This window comes from Typha latifolia, chromosome 8, assembly GCF_019914945.1.
Source record: "Typha latifolia isolate L0001 chromosome 8, TyphaL0001v2, whole genome shotgun sequence".
NCBI classification, from domain to species: Eukaryota; Viridiplantae; Streptophyta; class Magnoliopsida; order Poales; family Typhaceae; genus Typha; species Typha latifolia.
Genome location: NC_133093.1, coordinates 10,737,677 through 10,752,447, shown reverse-complemented (window position 1 = coordinate 10,752,447; position 14,771 = coordinate 10,737,677). Strand labels below are relative to the sequence as shown.

The following is a 14,771-nucleotide window of genomic DNA, read 5'->3' as shown; positions in this document are numbered from 1 at the left end:
GTTAATATTGATTTTGTGTCATTGCAGTGAAAGATTTTTAATCCTCTTATATAGCCTTGTATGAATAATGAACATATTATATATCAGACGCACAGGAAACATAAGAGGAGTTGGTATTAGGCTTGCAGTTCCACCAAATGGGAATAGTTGAACGAGAACAGTTTGATCAAGAGGTAGCTCATCTAACCCACAAATGCCCTACTTTATATAACCAGTGCCTGTGATCTACAACTCTAAACCGGGATTCATCTTTAACACTATACCACAAATGGCAGAGGAGATGGAAAGCCTGGAGTTTCATCCTCAGCAAAGAGTCAGGCAGCAGATTTCAGTTCCATATCTTTGGGAGCTGAAACCTGGCACACCAAAAAGAGAGTGGATTTCCAAGCCAACCACCACAATCTCAGTTCCATCTCCAGCTAGACTTGTTGTGAGTGTTCCCTTCCTGTGGGAAGAAGAACCTGGGAAGCCATTGGTCCAGTTATCTCAGCAATTTCCAGAGTCGTCAACAATGTATTCGTCGCAGATGCTTGACGGCTTATCTCCGTCGAGGTGCTCATTAAATCCTTTTATCACTGAAGACGAGGACTATTCTGAAGGATTCAATCTCGAGGGTTTCTCTTTTCATATCGGTAACGATGCATCTGGTGCAGATCCTTCCCTTACTAATTGTCAAGTTGCATCAGTAACAGCTCCAGCAGCTGCTAACTTGCATCAGTCTCTACCAAATTCCTTTACTTCCCGGGAAAAATTAAGTGAAGACAGCTCAAACAGGCATGAGACATGGTACTCACTATCGGAAACTGATGGACATAGCAGTTCAAGCAGCTCAACCACACAGAATGATGGTGGTGATGCATCAGTTCTGGAGTTCCTTTTCCCTTTATCTTCTCCTGAAGTAGCTTTCATTAATAAGGTCTCTAAGCAAGATAGAGCAACTACTGAACCAGAACCAGTCTTTAAGAACAACTATGTCAATAAACCAAGGCCTTTGGCGAAGAGGACAGTTACTCTTGGAGAACTCATAGAGTTAAGCCGCAAGTTGAGCTACAGAAGGAAAACAGTTGATGTCAAGGAGAAAAATCCTTCAATGGTAATTATCTCAACTGTAGAATTTTTTTAATATATTTCTTCTAAGACAATTAAAACTCTTCTACTTGGAATCTAGCGAGCTATTGAAAGGCTAACCTAAATTATTACTTTAATGAACCCATTAATAAATTTCACATGTATATTTCTCGATGTGTTCGAGATCAAGTACTGGTACTCGCAAAGGTATCGTGCTCAATTTAACCCAGAAACTCTGATTGCATTCAGCAGCAGTTACTGAGGTTATTATCATAATTTTCTCTTCTTTTTCTTTCCCTTTTCCTTGTTGTATTGCAGGAACTCACCATGAAGAGTATGATCGCATGCTTCCCGTTCGTCATCAGTAGCAAAAAATGATAGTGCATTCGCTACACGCTGGTGAGGCGGAAAAGAGGAGTAGATGAGAGTTAGAGCTGAAGATGCTCACAAGTCGCAAGACTATTTGCTTCTCTTTCAAGTCCATGGAGATGTCCTCTTCGGTGTTGTGATTCTAAATCCAGAAACTAGCAACATCTAGATTGACGTAATTATTTGTATTCAACAAGTTATTATGAGGAGACCCATTGTGAAATGCTTGCCTGGATCTAATCCTAAAAGTGGGATCTTGCTAATTATGAACAATTGCGGGTTTAACTCATAGTATAACTGTGCAACCCATTTACTATATAAGAAATTGAAGTGTACCCCATTTGACAATAGAGGAAATAGTGGAATTTTCAACAATGTATGATGTTGTTTATTTGGCAACATAAATCTGTAAATTTTGTAGACAGGGAGAAAATAATTAAATAAGTTAGGTCAAATCTTGCTGATTTCTTAAATCAAACAATAAAAATTAAAAATGTTAAACTAAAACGCTAGAAGGAGGGCTTGAACCTCCGACCTTGTGGTTAACAGCCACACGCTCTAACCAACTGAGCTATTCCAGCTTTTGGATTTAAGACGACTAACAACTAATAAATGCACAATCATCAAATCAAAGGTGAAAATCATTAGCACAGAATGGCAGAGAACAGAACTATCATCACAACTAAATAGTGTGATTTGAATTGTTATATCAATCGTGTTTACATTTGTTCTTGGTTTGCACAGTGATTTGAATACTATCTAAGGAACTCGACATTTCTCTCAATAAGATGAGTTCCTTGTACATCTATCCCAAAGAAAGAATCTTCTCTCTAGAATAAGTTCATTCTGTACCTAGTCAATATTTAAAACGTACAGCCTATCACGGTGGTGTATGAGAACTTTCTGTCATTAGCCATTGGGCATATGTACAGACGAAATATGCAAAACTCAGTTCCAGTTCCTAGACGACTGGCTTAGGTCTGTTGAACAGCGTCTTTAGGAAAGTTGGAATCCGTGGAGTGCAAAGATTGCAGCACAAATGATCTTCCAAAAAATGCAACACAGAAGCTCGCCGGTAGATGTCAGACTGATCTACTGTGCACTTCAAGCATGTTTGCTTTATCCTGTATAAAAAAAAAGAATTAGGCTCAGAGACAACCAGATGCTTTGGCACTTCTAATAAATCTCATAAGCATTTTGAAGAAAATTTCCAAAAGGAGAAGATCTACTGAAAGAAAATCTGAATTCAAAAACTCATGCCCGAGTAAACTTATGGCAAGTCAACAGGTTCCTCAATACAAAAGAGACTTTGCATCAATAATAAGTACATACCATCAGAGTAGTGGAAAGCACGCAACTATCAATAAAGAGACAAGTGAACTGACCTCATTCTGGGTGCTGTTCTCTGAAGGAAACCAGCGCATAAGAATGCCAAGGTGCATTACTACAGGTATTAATTTGAAAACGAGAGGAGTTGTTACCTGTGGAGAGGAAGAGGTAAAAAAAGAATATTAAATATTGAGGCTCCACTACAACAATGCTTAAGCAACAAGATGCTCACCAAACTAAGGGCTGTTGTCCCCAGAAGCAAGAGATACATTTTTCCCTATATAAAGAAAAATCCGGTGAGTGGGAAATATATAGATCAAAGGATCTGAAAGGCTAGACAATTACATCACAGAAGTAGAATGGGCAACATCTAGTTGTTGACGTGAGCTAAAATAATGTAACATGCTAGTGTTGAGAACAAGGTTATTAAGAGAGAAAATATTCTATACAATTTGGTCATAAAATGTTTCTTTTTCAGCAAATGGAAGACACAAAATTACAATCATAGTTTCTATAATGTCTTTTCTTGCCTAAACTACAAAAATATAAGAAAAACAATAAATAAATAAAAAGAAAATGCAAAGAGGAACCAATAAGGGAGTTTGCATATTTGAAATCCCAAGCAACACAAGAAAAATTACATAGACAAGTAGCATGGAACTCTTGATGTCCCTCATTAAATGCTGGTTCAAGCTCCTGATTACACAACTGTCATAGCCCTAAAACTTGTCTATCTTTTAAGTCTGGCAGTAGTTAGTTTTATAAGTAGATCATTATGCATCCTATTCCTAGCAAACTGAGCATTTAAAGGGACAGAGACATGAATAGGATGAGAAAATATCACCTCAACAAGATGAAGATGTGAAGCACGGCTCAAAAGAACGAATGCAAACTCTCCGATTTGAGCTAATGACAAACCTACCTACAGGTCCAGACAGAAACAACAAAAGAACAAGCAATTAGTTTGTTGTATATCCGAAAAAAAAAGTGTCTCAATCAAATTGTTATTAATGATACTTACAACAAAAGCTGTTCTGATGCTGTACCCAAAGGCTTTTACCACTATGGTTGTAACTACTGTCTTAATTACCACAACCAGAATGACAGATGCGAGTAGTATATCGACATGGTGCCACAGGAACTGAACATCTATAAGCATGCCAATGCTAGCAAGGAAGAGAGCAGCAAATAGATTACGAATTGCTTCCACCTTACATGAAAAAAAAAAACAGAAAATAGAACATTATCATTAAAACATAGTACAAGGGGGAAAACAAAGCATTCATAGATCATAATGGAATTATGGAAGAATAATACAAAGCCAGTAGTGCCCAAGAGCCACTAATTTTAAACTAAAGAGCCCTAAATCTGCCCTTTCTTTGATTGGATCAAACTGATAAACCCTGACAAACAAATAGTTTTACAAGGAATCAAAATTGATCCAACAACCCACTTAAGAGGAAGGAATATGGTAAACTAATGGTATGCAGTTCAGTGTTGTCCTTCCCATTTTCAGTCCTTAACTTAGCTTGTGCCTCAATATCGAGTCATGCATGCATACTTTAAGATTTTAAAATTTAAACTTTAGCTTGCCTTTTTCTTTTGCCTTCTCCAATTGTCAGTTCTAAAAGCAAATCAGAACCTTCAGTAAGACAGTAAGACAGCTTACTGGTTGCGCAACTAAAGAACCTTCACCATGTAAAATGGGCAGATAAGTCTGAGCGGACAATTTTGTGAGACCAAGTGGGCAATTTTGTGAGTTAACAGAAATAAACAGAACTTCTTAAAGTGCCTTCAACTATTGTTTCTACCTTCCTATAATGCAGAATTCAGATATCCATTTCCTAAGACCAAGAGTAGAAATTTAATCAATTTTCATATAACAAGATCTGCACTATATTTAGAATCTCCTTAGGTGTAGAATGAAGAGTGAAGAAAAGTGTGATGCATCAACCAATTGCCATAATTTGCTGATTCAGCAATATCTTTCACAATGTGGCTCCTCTAAGTTTTCCCAATTAAACTGTGAAGCTAGCAAGTGTTGGCATTGTTAAGTATTGAACACGATGCAATGATATTTTTGCAGAATGACAACCTGCTAGCAAGGTGTTGGCATTATAAAATACTGGACAAATTGCAGCAACACTCACAAAATAATGACTTCAAATGCACAATAATTGCTGCGCTACTCTGAAAAATTGTATGCCAAAAGAGGAGACATGAAAGAGTAGATAAGCATGCCATGGTAGTAAATATCTCAAAAATAACCTGTACTGCATATCAATTCAATAAAATGCAGAGACCATAGAATCTGAATTAAGTCATCCTAAATCATTATTCTTGCAAGTATATACATACACCAACTGTTAAGCACAAAAATGATGTAGTAGTCATTAAACCAACAATTATGCTTTTTAACAGTACAAAGAATCATGAATTAGTCATTAAACCAACAGTTACGTTTTTCAATAATCAACACATCAGTCCTTTTCTGTACTTGTAGAATTAGGTGCAGCTATTATTAGGTTTCAACACCATTCTCGCGGCAAAGTTTAACCTACAAATATGTATGTTGAGAATACTTGCTGCAGCCTGCAAATATGTCACTCCAAAGACATGAGATAACATTACTGTGAACTGAGCATGTTGATAATACCCCAGGAAAATTGTATGAAATCAAATGAATAATTATGAATATTAGGAATAAAGTACCAATGCACATAAAATACAAGCTCAAAACATGAAAATGACCAGCCGAAATTCACCTGCTCCAAAGTATGCTGTGCAAAGTCAGTGTTGGATATCATAACTCCAGCAACAAAGGACCCTAGCTCAAGACTCAATCCTAGATTATCACTGCACTGACAGAGATCAAAAGGAAAGGTGGAATATAGATTAGAAAAACTTTGACCTAGAATTTCTTCATTAAGGTCAAAAACAAGAAGTTTGGTATGACATATTTTTACCCAAATAGGCCGAGTAATACACAAAGTAAAATAATAATTTTCTCTCTTCTCTTGATTTACTTGGTGGACTCATTCCTGAAATCCTTAGAAAATATCAGCCTGAGAGTTTACCATGTAAATCATGGATTCAGTACTTTCTTTTCAAATCCTTTATACACTCTGTTCTTACATATTATTCCTACATGATTAAGTAAATCATGTTCTCAGCTACTGATAACTACATCATAGGGATTGCCTTCACAGCATCAATATGAGATTCAAGGAACTAATTTGTAAGTCAACTGACACACAGAATCACAATATGTGATGCATGAAACGATCTTTTCTGTGCTAATTGAAGTTTTTTTAATAAATCATTGGAGTTATAAATGATATTGGGGTCAGGCACAAGGATGAAAAGAACAAAAGAAATTAGTTTGTCAGGAAAGAAACAAATATTTAAGTATGAAACACTAAAGATGGAAAAGGCATCTAGAAATAAAAACCAGCAACAGAAGCAGTCTAAATATACAACAAAATTTATGCAGGAAAGTATCCAAGACAAAAGATAAACCAAAGAAAGATTTGTGGTGAAATAAATCAACACACAATGATTTTCTACATCATGAATATAAGGAACCATTGCTCATGGTGAAAGAGTTTCTTGAGACATATAGTAGATCAACAAAGGCCGACTACAGAAGAAAGCAAAATACCTAAGTAGCTAAATGATTGGCCCAAGTTGTTTACTCTTAGTAATTGCATGCAACACGCACTTACACTCAATACACACATACGGACTACAAACTTTATAGATTAAAAAAGGGAATAACATAGCATGCTCTTACCCAAGCTAGCAGTAAGCAAAAAGCCACAGAAGCTAACTGGTAGAGTTCATTTGTCTGCAAATTCAGCAAACAGATTAGTCAAGGAGAGCAGAGCTCTACAATGGACAGAGTTGCGGTAAAAGGACAAAATTATTGATATCCAGAGCAAATAAGCATATGTTATACGTACTATTTTAGCTGAAGAGCCAAGGGAAAAGAAATTGAATAGAATGTCTCCCAGTCACTACAATATCTGTCTTTAAAATTCTGAATATTCATATAATCATATATGCCAATAGAGGAATTCTATTTTTACTTTCTTATAATTTCAGCCCATGTCAGTCTATCTACACAACTAAAATCCTACATGTGCGATCAACCACCTATTAGATGTGTAATACTTTTGATCTTTTCCTTCATTAAGCGAGCATCCTCGATCTAGTAACTATGTTGCTGGGTGCTTAACAGTTATGATTCATCATATTCTTCTCATCTTCCCAAACTCCACTGTTTTTCCTTCAGACCATCATTTCTACTTCGCAATTTTTTAATGTTTGTAGATTGCCAGGGATTTTCTTCTAGCTGGTTCTGTGGCTACTGGGTACTGGCTAATGTCTACCGACTATCGCTGACCAGAGGACAAAGTCCTCAAGTCAGAAGCAATCATCTTTCTCTTTCGTTCATTAGATTGCTATAACTAAGAAAAATATTCCTCAGAATATTACACTATTATCTCCATTAGATTGCCATATTATCTACTATCTCAAAATCCCAGGAGTTAACATGACTGGGTATAAATAACTCCTGCCAATAATGCTGACACAACATATTCCAAGTGTGCTTACCAGAAGAGACGGAACAAGTGGAATTCTAGAGCATGAGGTGCCTTAAATTTTCATCCATATAGTATTCATACTCCGAATCAACGGAACAGAACCTTTCTAGTTTTTCTTCAGCTTTCAACTGTCAGGCATCAGGTAAGAGTATGTGATGTTGCTAATTGCTCAACTCTAGAAATCTAGACGTGTGATGCACATCACACGATGACGATTATAACACAACCTCAGAAGAGGCACTCTTTTACTATACTAAGATATTATGAGATATACAGGATGCCTATCTTCCATAGGCAGATAAACATTTTACTATTTTAGAAACAAATACAATACACTGGCAAGTTCTGGGAGAAAATGGCAGCCTAATAAAGCATGTTGATTTTCAGGTTTACTCAATTATAATCACTTAAAATTAGCAATTCAGCATATAATAATATAAAATCGTTTTAATGTTGCAATTATGTTTTCATATGGTAGACAAATGAGAATCTTCGACAATTTGAAGTGTTCACAAGGTTAAGCTGAATATCCCAATACAGGATTCTAATTTTTGCCAGCCTCACCAACATAAAATTATAGGAAATAACTCACTTGTGATGACAATTGAACCATGAGCTTCAAGAATCGAGGAACAAAAGACCAAGACAGTATAGACGCACCAGTAATAAACACAGACAAGACCAGCAACCTGGATATGAGAAAAGTACTAAAATCAGCCAGTACGCTGCATAACTGAGCAATTAGATAAATCTGTTCCTTTTGATTTATTCTGAAGGAAATCCACCTTATAAATGATGGCTTTGTTCAAGGAGAAGATCAATAAAAAACAGTAATGTTATTATATAAATCCAACAGTTTAATAAGAAACTATAAACACTATTTTGCTTCTGTTGAAAGATAAGATATCAAGTAATTCATTCAAATCACAAATATAATAAAGTCTCTTACAGCTTCCCCATTGACATTATTCCTTCGAAAACACCCGAGCCACCACCCAAAATTGGAAGCAGTGCAAAGAGTAGACCCACTGCACAATCCTGGAAAAAATATGGCAAATGAGAAACTGATATTCCACCTTAACAAAATGCCTCACCCTCAATGTACTTGCATTCACTTGGAATGCAAGCAAATTATATATTAAACCTTCCAGATTTACAAGATTAGTTTATTGTTGACAATTAAATTAGAAGTCACATGATTAGCCACCTGTATTTCACTATTTCCTGTTTCATTATAACATGTGGTGGTCATTCAATATTTGCAAATGATCATAAAAAATTTGCGCAACTAATTATAAAGTCAGTATGGTTAATATATCAAGGCAAAAGATAAGTCGATGTAATGGTAATACTGTGACAGAAATTGTTAAAATGCAAAATGTTTCACAAGACAAACCTGAAGAATAAGTGTACCAATTGTCACTTGACCATGAAGAGCATTCATGCTACTTTTTTCCATCAAAAATTTGGAAACCTGGTATAGAACAGAATAACAATCCATTTACCCAAGTAGAGAGAAGGGAATGTAGCAAACTTAAATATATTTAGATTTGAAATTGTTACCACTGCAGTAGATGACATTGATAAGAAAGAGCCAACAAATATGCCCTCAGATGATTTTGCACCACATAACTGCATGAAGTAAAAATCTCTGATTTCTTAGACAGTTAACCTTTCTCACAACACTGAACAAGTGAAAATAGTTTACTACTACCAAGGTACATATGCTTTAAATTTAAAAGAACAATCAACAGCGTACCATGGCAGTTAGACCGCACAAGAACATGAATATAACAATCTGAAGCAGACCTCCAAGAACAGCAACAGGCCCAACAACTTTTAACTGGCAGTTACTAAAAGCAAAATAAGTGCTGTATAAAATAATATCATATATTGTAAACTGTATGCCTAGGAAAGAGTTAGCATTCTTTAAAGGAAGCAGATATTGTGTATATTATTCTGTTCAAAATGGATACCTTTGTCAATGAAAACTCAAGGCCCAATGCAAAAAGAAGAAACACCACACCAAACTGTGCAACTGTTTCAACCTGAATTAGAATGAAATGTATTAAATGAGGAATAATACAGATAATCAACATGCCCCTTCCAACAATAGCTGAGAAGAAAATATAAACAACTCAGGAAGTTATTTGAAATTGCATTATATATGCATATTGAAGAAACATTTCAGTAAATCTTCAGACAAGATGTACCCAACAAAAATAATGATTTAAAAAGAAAGACAGCATTTTTCGAATTATTTTAGCCAGGATCACACTGATAAAGCAGGGAAAATTGAGAATGTGTTTGCCTTAAAGTACATCATGCTTAGTAAATCTCACACTGATAAAGTTGTTATTCAGATTTTTGTACATTTATTCTGATGTATCAAACTTTCTTTTACAATGTTAGTTGTCTTGCATTCTATGATATCCATGCATGGAATGAATATGGAGGAAAATCAACATAACAAGCCTTACCATATCTTCTACAGTTACCTGAATAGACTTATTTTTGTCAGAATCTAAGAAACAACATGGTGTAGTATCGGAGAAAACTATTAGAATACAAAACAAATGAGGAAACAGTAGAAAACAGAAGAAAAGTTAGAGCCAACCTTCTTTTTATTAACAAATAGATTATCAAAAAGTGTGCAGCTAAACCAACAAAGAACAGAAACTCAAGAAAGTTATAATATTATGAACTTGAAGTCTTGAAGGTTATGAAACTACCTGCACAATTTCACTAATGAAGTTCAAGCCCCCTGGTCCAATGAGGGACCCTGCCAGAAGGTAACCAACAATAACCTTGCAAGTTACAAGTAGAAATGGAGCAATGAGATATATAAGCAGAGGAGGAACAAAAATACTGGAAGAACTGATGCACTAAAATTAGTTTCAAGCACAGGCTGAGCAATGATCAACAATCACATGCTCAGTGATTAGAATTTGACAGTCTTTCCCCCCAAAAGAAAGAAAACAGAAACAAAACAAAAAAAAAATTTAAAAAAAGAGGTAAAAAGAGTACAATATTGTACTCACAGGCTGCCCCATGCATGAAAAAGTGATGCCACCAATAGTAGCTGAAACAATTACAACAGCTAGATCCGAAATCAACCTGCAAGGAGTCATTAAATTAAAACCTGAATGACAAGTATTCAGCCAATTATAAACACACAAAATTGCACACAATAAATTATTAAGCTGACCTTAAATCTACTTGAAGCACTGGATACTTAGATTTACGATTTGACATCACAAAGACATTGTCCTACATAAATGAAGCAAGCAAAGTTTTTTGAGTTAGTGGAAATCGATAAATAATTAAATATCAAGCAAACAAACACCAAAATTTTCTGACAGCTATAAAACATACTTGCCACTTGTCATCCTAAACCAACATTAAAATACCTTTCTATCTATCAAGGTTGTCATATCATCAGAACCCTCATTTTCCAATGCAAAGACATCACCAATTTGGAAAGATTTGGTAGCACTGCACAAAAAACAGTATGGAAGTCAACATATGTTCCTAGTTGAAATGCTGCTGTTTTATACAACTTGAAACATTTACATACTTTGCCTCCTGTGACTCATTTTTCTTTGACTTATCATGTGTAATAATTGCTACAGTCTCCAGAACAGCCTGAACAGTAAAAAAAGTAAGTCTTTTGGAAAAAGAATTTAAGAAAAAAAAAAGACTGCTAAGTACAAAGCAATTGCACCAGACACTTTAGCAAGAACATAGACAGCAGATCAAACCTACTTGATGATCTGCTACACTGTTGTTGAAGCTACTTTCGTCAGGACCTGACAAAGAATATTGGCTCATCAAAAATATCAAAGCAATCTCAGAAGAAGAAAAATTGCACTGACAATCTAAGTACAAAGAAAAATAGAAGGTACAAACAATAAAGTAAAATATAATGATAGAAGTAGAGATCTTTCAAGACATGTTAGCATTAGATATGCATTCCATATTTGGACAATTTAAGGAGGAGTTAAAATTGATTGCAAGTATAAAGGAAAAGATCATTTACTCTCCCAATATAACACCACATATATATAGACCGTTTCTGTTCCTCTTCTTTAATTATGGAGTAGTTAACTGAAAGAGGTTTTAAGTATTTATCACTTTTTAAGTCTAAAAACAGATTTCCTAGTAAATGGTCACAATCGTTATTCCAATACCAGAAACCAAACAAACAAATATAGGTGCAAGGTACACACAAATGCACAAACCTAGAAACAGAAAAGTTCATTTATGATCAATAGAGAACTTGACTCACAAGTCACAACTAACTAATATGTCCTTATAAACCCACGAAATAGATGTCTAAATACATAATATTAGATGTCAATCTTTGCAAAAGATTTTCATATAATGAGGCAAGGGATTTTTTTTTCGCACCAGTCATATGCAAATCATACATAATTAAAAAGAGAATAATCATTATAGGGAAATCTCCTAAGAGCACGTTTAGTGAGAAGAAAGTACAGAACATTTTGTGATGAAGAAACCCAACATAATTTAGAAAGAGCAGGAAGATGGAACATTTTGACATCAAAGGAAAGCAGAAAAAGAGGTTAATTAACACCTTTAAAAACGATTCAGCTCATTTTCTTAGTCATCAAGAGCCTCAAGTTCGTAAGATGACGCATCAATTTCTTGGAAGTTGGAACAAAATAGAGAATTACATTCTTGATCAAAATTTGAAACGAAATAGAGATCCCTACCTTCGGGCGAATCTCCCTCCGAGAACTCCTTCTCAAGCACGCGATCAAACATCTCGGCAATGCTCCCTTCCCCGGAGCTGTTATGCGAAGGCCCCATCATAAGATTGCCATAGAATTTCTCCCTCGTCTCCTTGTCGGGCCTGGCGACCACGCGAAACATCGCAGATGGCGAAACCAGCGTGAGAAAGAAGACGAGACCGAACATTCCCCGAGCCCACTCGATCGCCACGGCCATCTAATCCAGACTCGAGATCAAATACGGAGATCGGAGAACACGGGGGAGGAGATTTCAGAAGCAGAGGAAGGCATCGAAGGAAGAAAATTTTGTGGAAGATAAGAGAAGGGTCGAGAACGACTTCGTCGCCATCGGTAGGTAACCGGTTGTTGGGATCGGTAGTTCGGCCCCTCTCCCACCCGAGTGAAACAGAGAAAATCTGGGCCGTGTGATCTAATTTATCGCCTCGCTTCTCCCGCCCGCGTTAGACCTACGCCGCAGTTTCACGCGGGTCTACGGGTTTTCCTTTCGGGTTCACCCGCATGTGTTTTTAGAAAATTAATTGTTGGACTTTGGCGCCTTAAGGGACGAACCGTGAAGAAGACCAAATAACATATTACGGATCATCGGACCTGCTGCAAGTTGCATATGTGGCAACTTGTGACTGGTTATTATACCGAGTAACATATCAACAAGATCCTTGCATTTTAATTTTATTATTTGTTCACACAAGAAAAAAGAAAAAAGAAAAAAGAGGCAGTATATTAACACTAGGAACTTTTACATAATTGTCACTGAAATTATCACCAAAGTTTTTTATTCTTTTAGAATTTTAATTATTATTAATTTTTAATAGAAGATTCCTAAAGCATTATTATTAAAATTAATGTATACATATATATATATATATATATATAATTAACCAAAAAATATTTTTTTAAGCTTAGATTATAAAATATTTATCAACAATTTTTATATCGCATAAAATAATTTATATTTCATTATACTATGGTATTGGATATAATAGTAGATAGTTTTTAAACTATTTTTAATAATTTATGCAAAGATAGAATAGTCTTTTTAGATTTAGATTGTATTTTAATTATGATTAATTAGATTTAACTAAGAGAATGATATTTTTGAAAGAAACATAATGATTTTAATGGCAATTATATATATTCTGAAGAAATGCAGTGGCAATTTAATATCTGAAAATTTTCAGTGAGCATTATGTAAAAATCCCTCATATTTTTTATTGGACCATTATATATATATATATATATATATATATATATATATTTTTATGCCTAAAAAACACAATAGATGAATTAACTTAACTATGTAAAATAACTTTAATACCCTTAAATAAGTTTTAAAATATTGAAGTAAAGATAAAAGAGAATAATATTTTAAGGTCAAATAAGGATACTTTAGATTTTAGATTTTTTTACTTTTAAAAAATAATAGAATATTTATAATTCAGTTGGCTATTGTAAAGTAAAAAAGTCAACTCAGACAATTTTTGTGGCATTAAAAGCAAATTGTGGGAGCAAAATGATAAATATTGTAAGATATAAAGAATAATAGAAATAAAACATATGGTTTTGATAAATCTCCCTAAAGACGTTCTCATCGAACCTGAATCCAAGCCCAAGTATGCAGGCCCACATGGGGCTGATCAACGGGCCAGCTTTTCAGGCTCATGCCGATTGAGTCAGCAATCAGCATACGTAATATGACCTAGTATAATCCATTTTAATCGATACACTATCATTCGTTCTTCCAATAAGTTGTACCTAAATAATAATAATAAGTTGTACCTAAGCTGAGAATGATTTCTACATTCATTAATTTTTGGCACTTCTTCTAAACTGCGCCATGAGCGGGGTTGGAAACTAGTTGGATTAACTTTGATCTTATTAGAATTAGATTTGGATAAAAAATTTATATTCAATTTAGATAAGAATTCGAATACAAATAAATTTTTTAAAAAATAAATAAAATATGCATTTGAATACTAGTTACAGGATAGATTTAATTTTACAATTTTTTTTTACCGACATATGTTTTTATTTTAATTGTTTATTTAAATAATAAATATTGATATTATTACTAATGATATGTTTTATATTATTTATAGAGATTAACTTTATATGTGTTTGACATGCAATTTTTTAAAAAAAAATCTTAATATTTTGTAGTAATTATCTTTAAAAGAAATATTATAAATATATTTAAGATTTAATTATCAAAAAAAAAAATGATTCGTATCGATTTAGTTAGGATATGACTATAAACTTTATTATTAATTTACTTTTCATATCCAAAAAAAAATATATAGATTCAAATATATATATTGAATCCGTTTTCAGTTAGGCGCGAGGCATTACTTCGGAATAAATCGATTAATTGCCCATGTGTATACGTAAATAATCCAATTTTACTTGTTTTAAGCGTCTCTAATAAGTTTATAACTGTGACCGACATTATAAAAGAGCTCTCCACCTCATCCCATAATGGAGCCCACGTTTTTCCACACACACAGAAATCACCATACAGTAAACCGAGTCACCACCGTGCGATCTAATTTTATCATCAAGAAGACATAATCCAACAGTATAAAATGGACAGAATAATATTAACAGTATCGTCCCCACTCCAACGGCT

General features: G+C 34.4%; 2 protein-coding genes and 1 non-coding gene across 5 annotated transcripts; 1 reads left to right on the top strand and 2 right to left on the bottom strand.

Annotated features, from left to right (window-relative positions):
- Positions 1 to 32: 32 nt before the first annotated feature.
- On the top strand, positions 33 to 1,816 carry LOC140794022 (uncharacterized). 2 transcript variants are annotated; one of them, XM_073145833.1, is made up of 3 exons: positions 33 to 173; positions 276 to 1,093; positions 1,387 to 1,816. In XM_073145833.1, the coding sequence occupies exons 2-3, from the start codon at positions 281 to 283 to the stop codon at positions 1,444 to 1,446; spliced, it is 873 nt and encodes a 290-aa protein (XP_073001934.1). In that variant the 5' UTR covers positions 33 to 173; positions 276 to 280; the 3' UTR covers positions 1,447 to 1,816. The 2 variants fall into 2 exon arrangements, with proteins under 2 accessions (XP_073001934.1, XP_073001933.1); XM_073145832.1 differs by having other exon boundaries at positions 122 to 1,093.
- Positions 1,817 to 1,944: 128 nt separating this feature from the next.
- TRNAN-GUU (transfer RNA asparagine (anticodon GUU)) lies at positions 1,945 to 2,018 on the bottom strand. Its single transcript has one exon. It is a non-coding gene; the product is annotated as a tRNA-Asn (tRNA).
- Positions 2,019 to 2,092: 74 nt separating this feature from the next.
- On the bottom strand, positions 2,093 to 12,536 carry LOC140793957 (K(+) efflux antiporter 5-like). 2 transcript variants are annotated; one of them, XM_073145748.1, is made up of 20 exons: positions 12,110 to 12,536; positions 11,139 to 11,182; positions 10,951 to 11,018; positions 10,784 to 10,868; positions 10,582 to 10,643; positions 10,415 to 10,490; positions 10,106 to 10,180; positions 9,350 to 9,421; positions 9,133 to 9,216; positions 8,937 to 9,005; positions 8,770 to 8,847; positions 8,323 to 8,411; positions 7,966 to 8,062; positions 6,560 to 6,613; positions 5,532 to 5,627; positions 3,788 to 3,976; positions 3,611 to 3,688; positions 2,999 to 3,043; positions 2,823 to 2,918; positions 2,093 to 2,561 (listed from the first exon to the last, which is right to left on the bottom strand). In XM_073145748.1, exons 1-20 carry the CDS (start codon positions 12,342 to 12,344, stop codon positions 2,520 to 2,522), a joined length of 1,734 nt encoding a protein of 577 aa, XP_073001849.1. In that variant the 5' UTR covers positions 12,345 to 12,536; the 3' UTR covers positions 2,093 to 2,519. The 2 variants fall into 2 exon arrangements, with proteins under 2 accessions (XP_073001849.1, XP_073001850.1); XM_073145749.1 differs by lacking the exons at positions 11,139 to 11,182; positions 12,110 to 12,536 and adding an exon at positions 11,098 to 11,133.
- Positions 12,537 to 14,771: the final 2,235 nt, after the last annotated feature.

Bases quoted from the DNA above. Each gene is read 5' to 3' on its own strand.
- LOC140794022 (XM_073145832.1), top strand. From the start codon at position 269: ATGGCAGAGGAGATGGAAAGCCTGGAGTTTCATCCTCAGCAAAGAGTC. The intron at 1,094-1,386 runs GTAATTATCTCA...GTTGTATTGCAG, and splicing joins AGGAGAAAAATCCTTCAATG to GAACTCACCATGAAGAGTAT.
- LOC140793957 (XM_073145748.1), bottom strand. From the start codon at position 12,344: ATGGCCGTGGCGATCGAGTGGGCTCGGGGAATGTTCGGTCTCGTCTTC. The intron at 11,183-12,109 runs GTAGGGATCTCT...ATTCTTTGTCAG, and splicing joins GGAGGGAGATTCGCCCGAAG to GTCCTGACGAAAGTAGCTTC. The intron at 8,063-8,322 runs GTAAGAGACTTT...TCTCATATCCAG, and splicing joins ATAATGTCAATGGGGAAGCT to GTTGCTGGTCTTGTCTGTGT.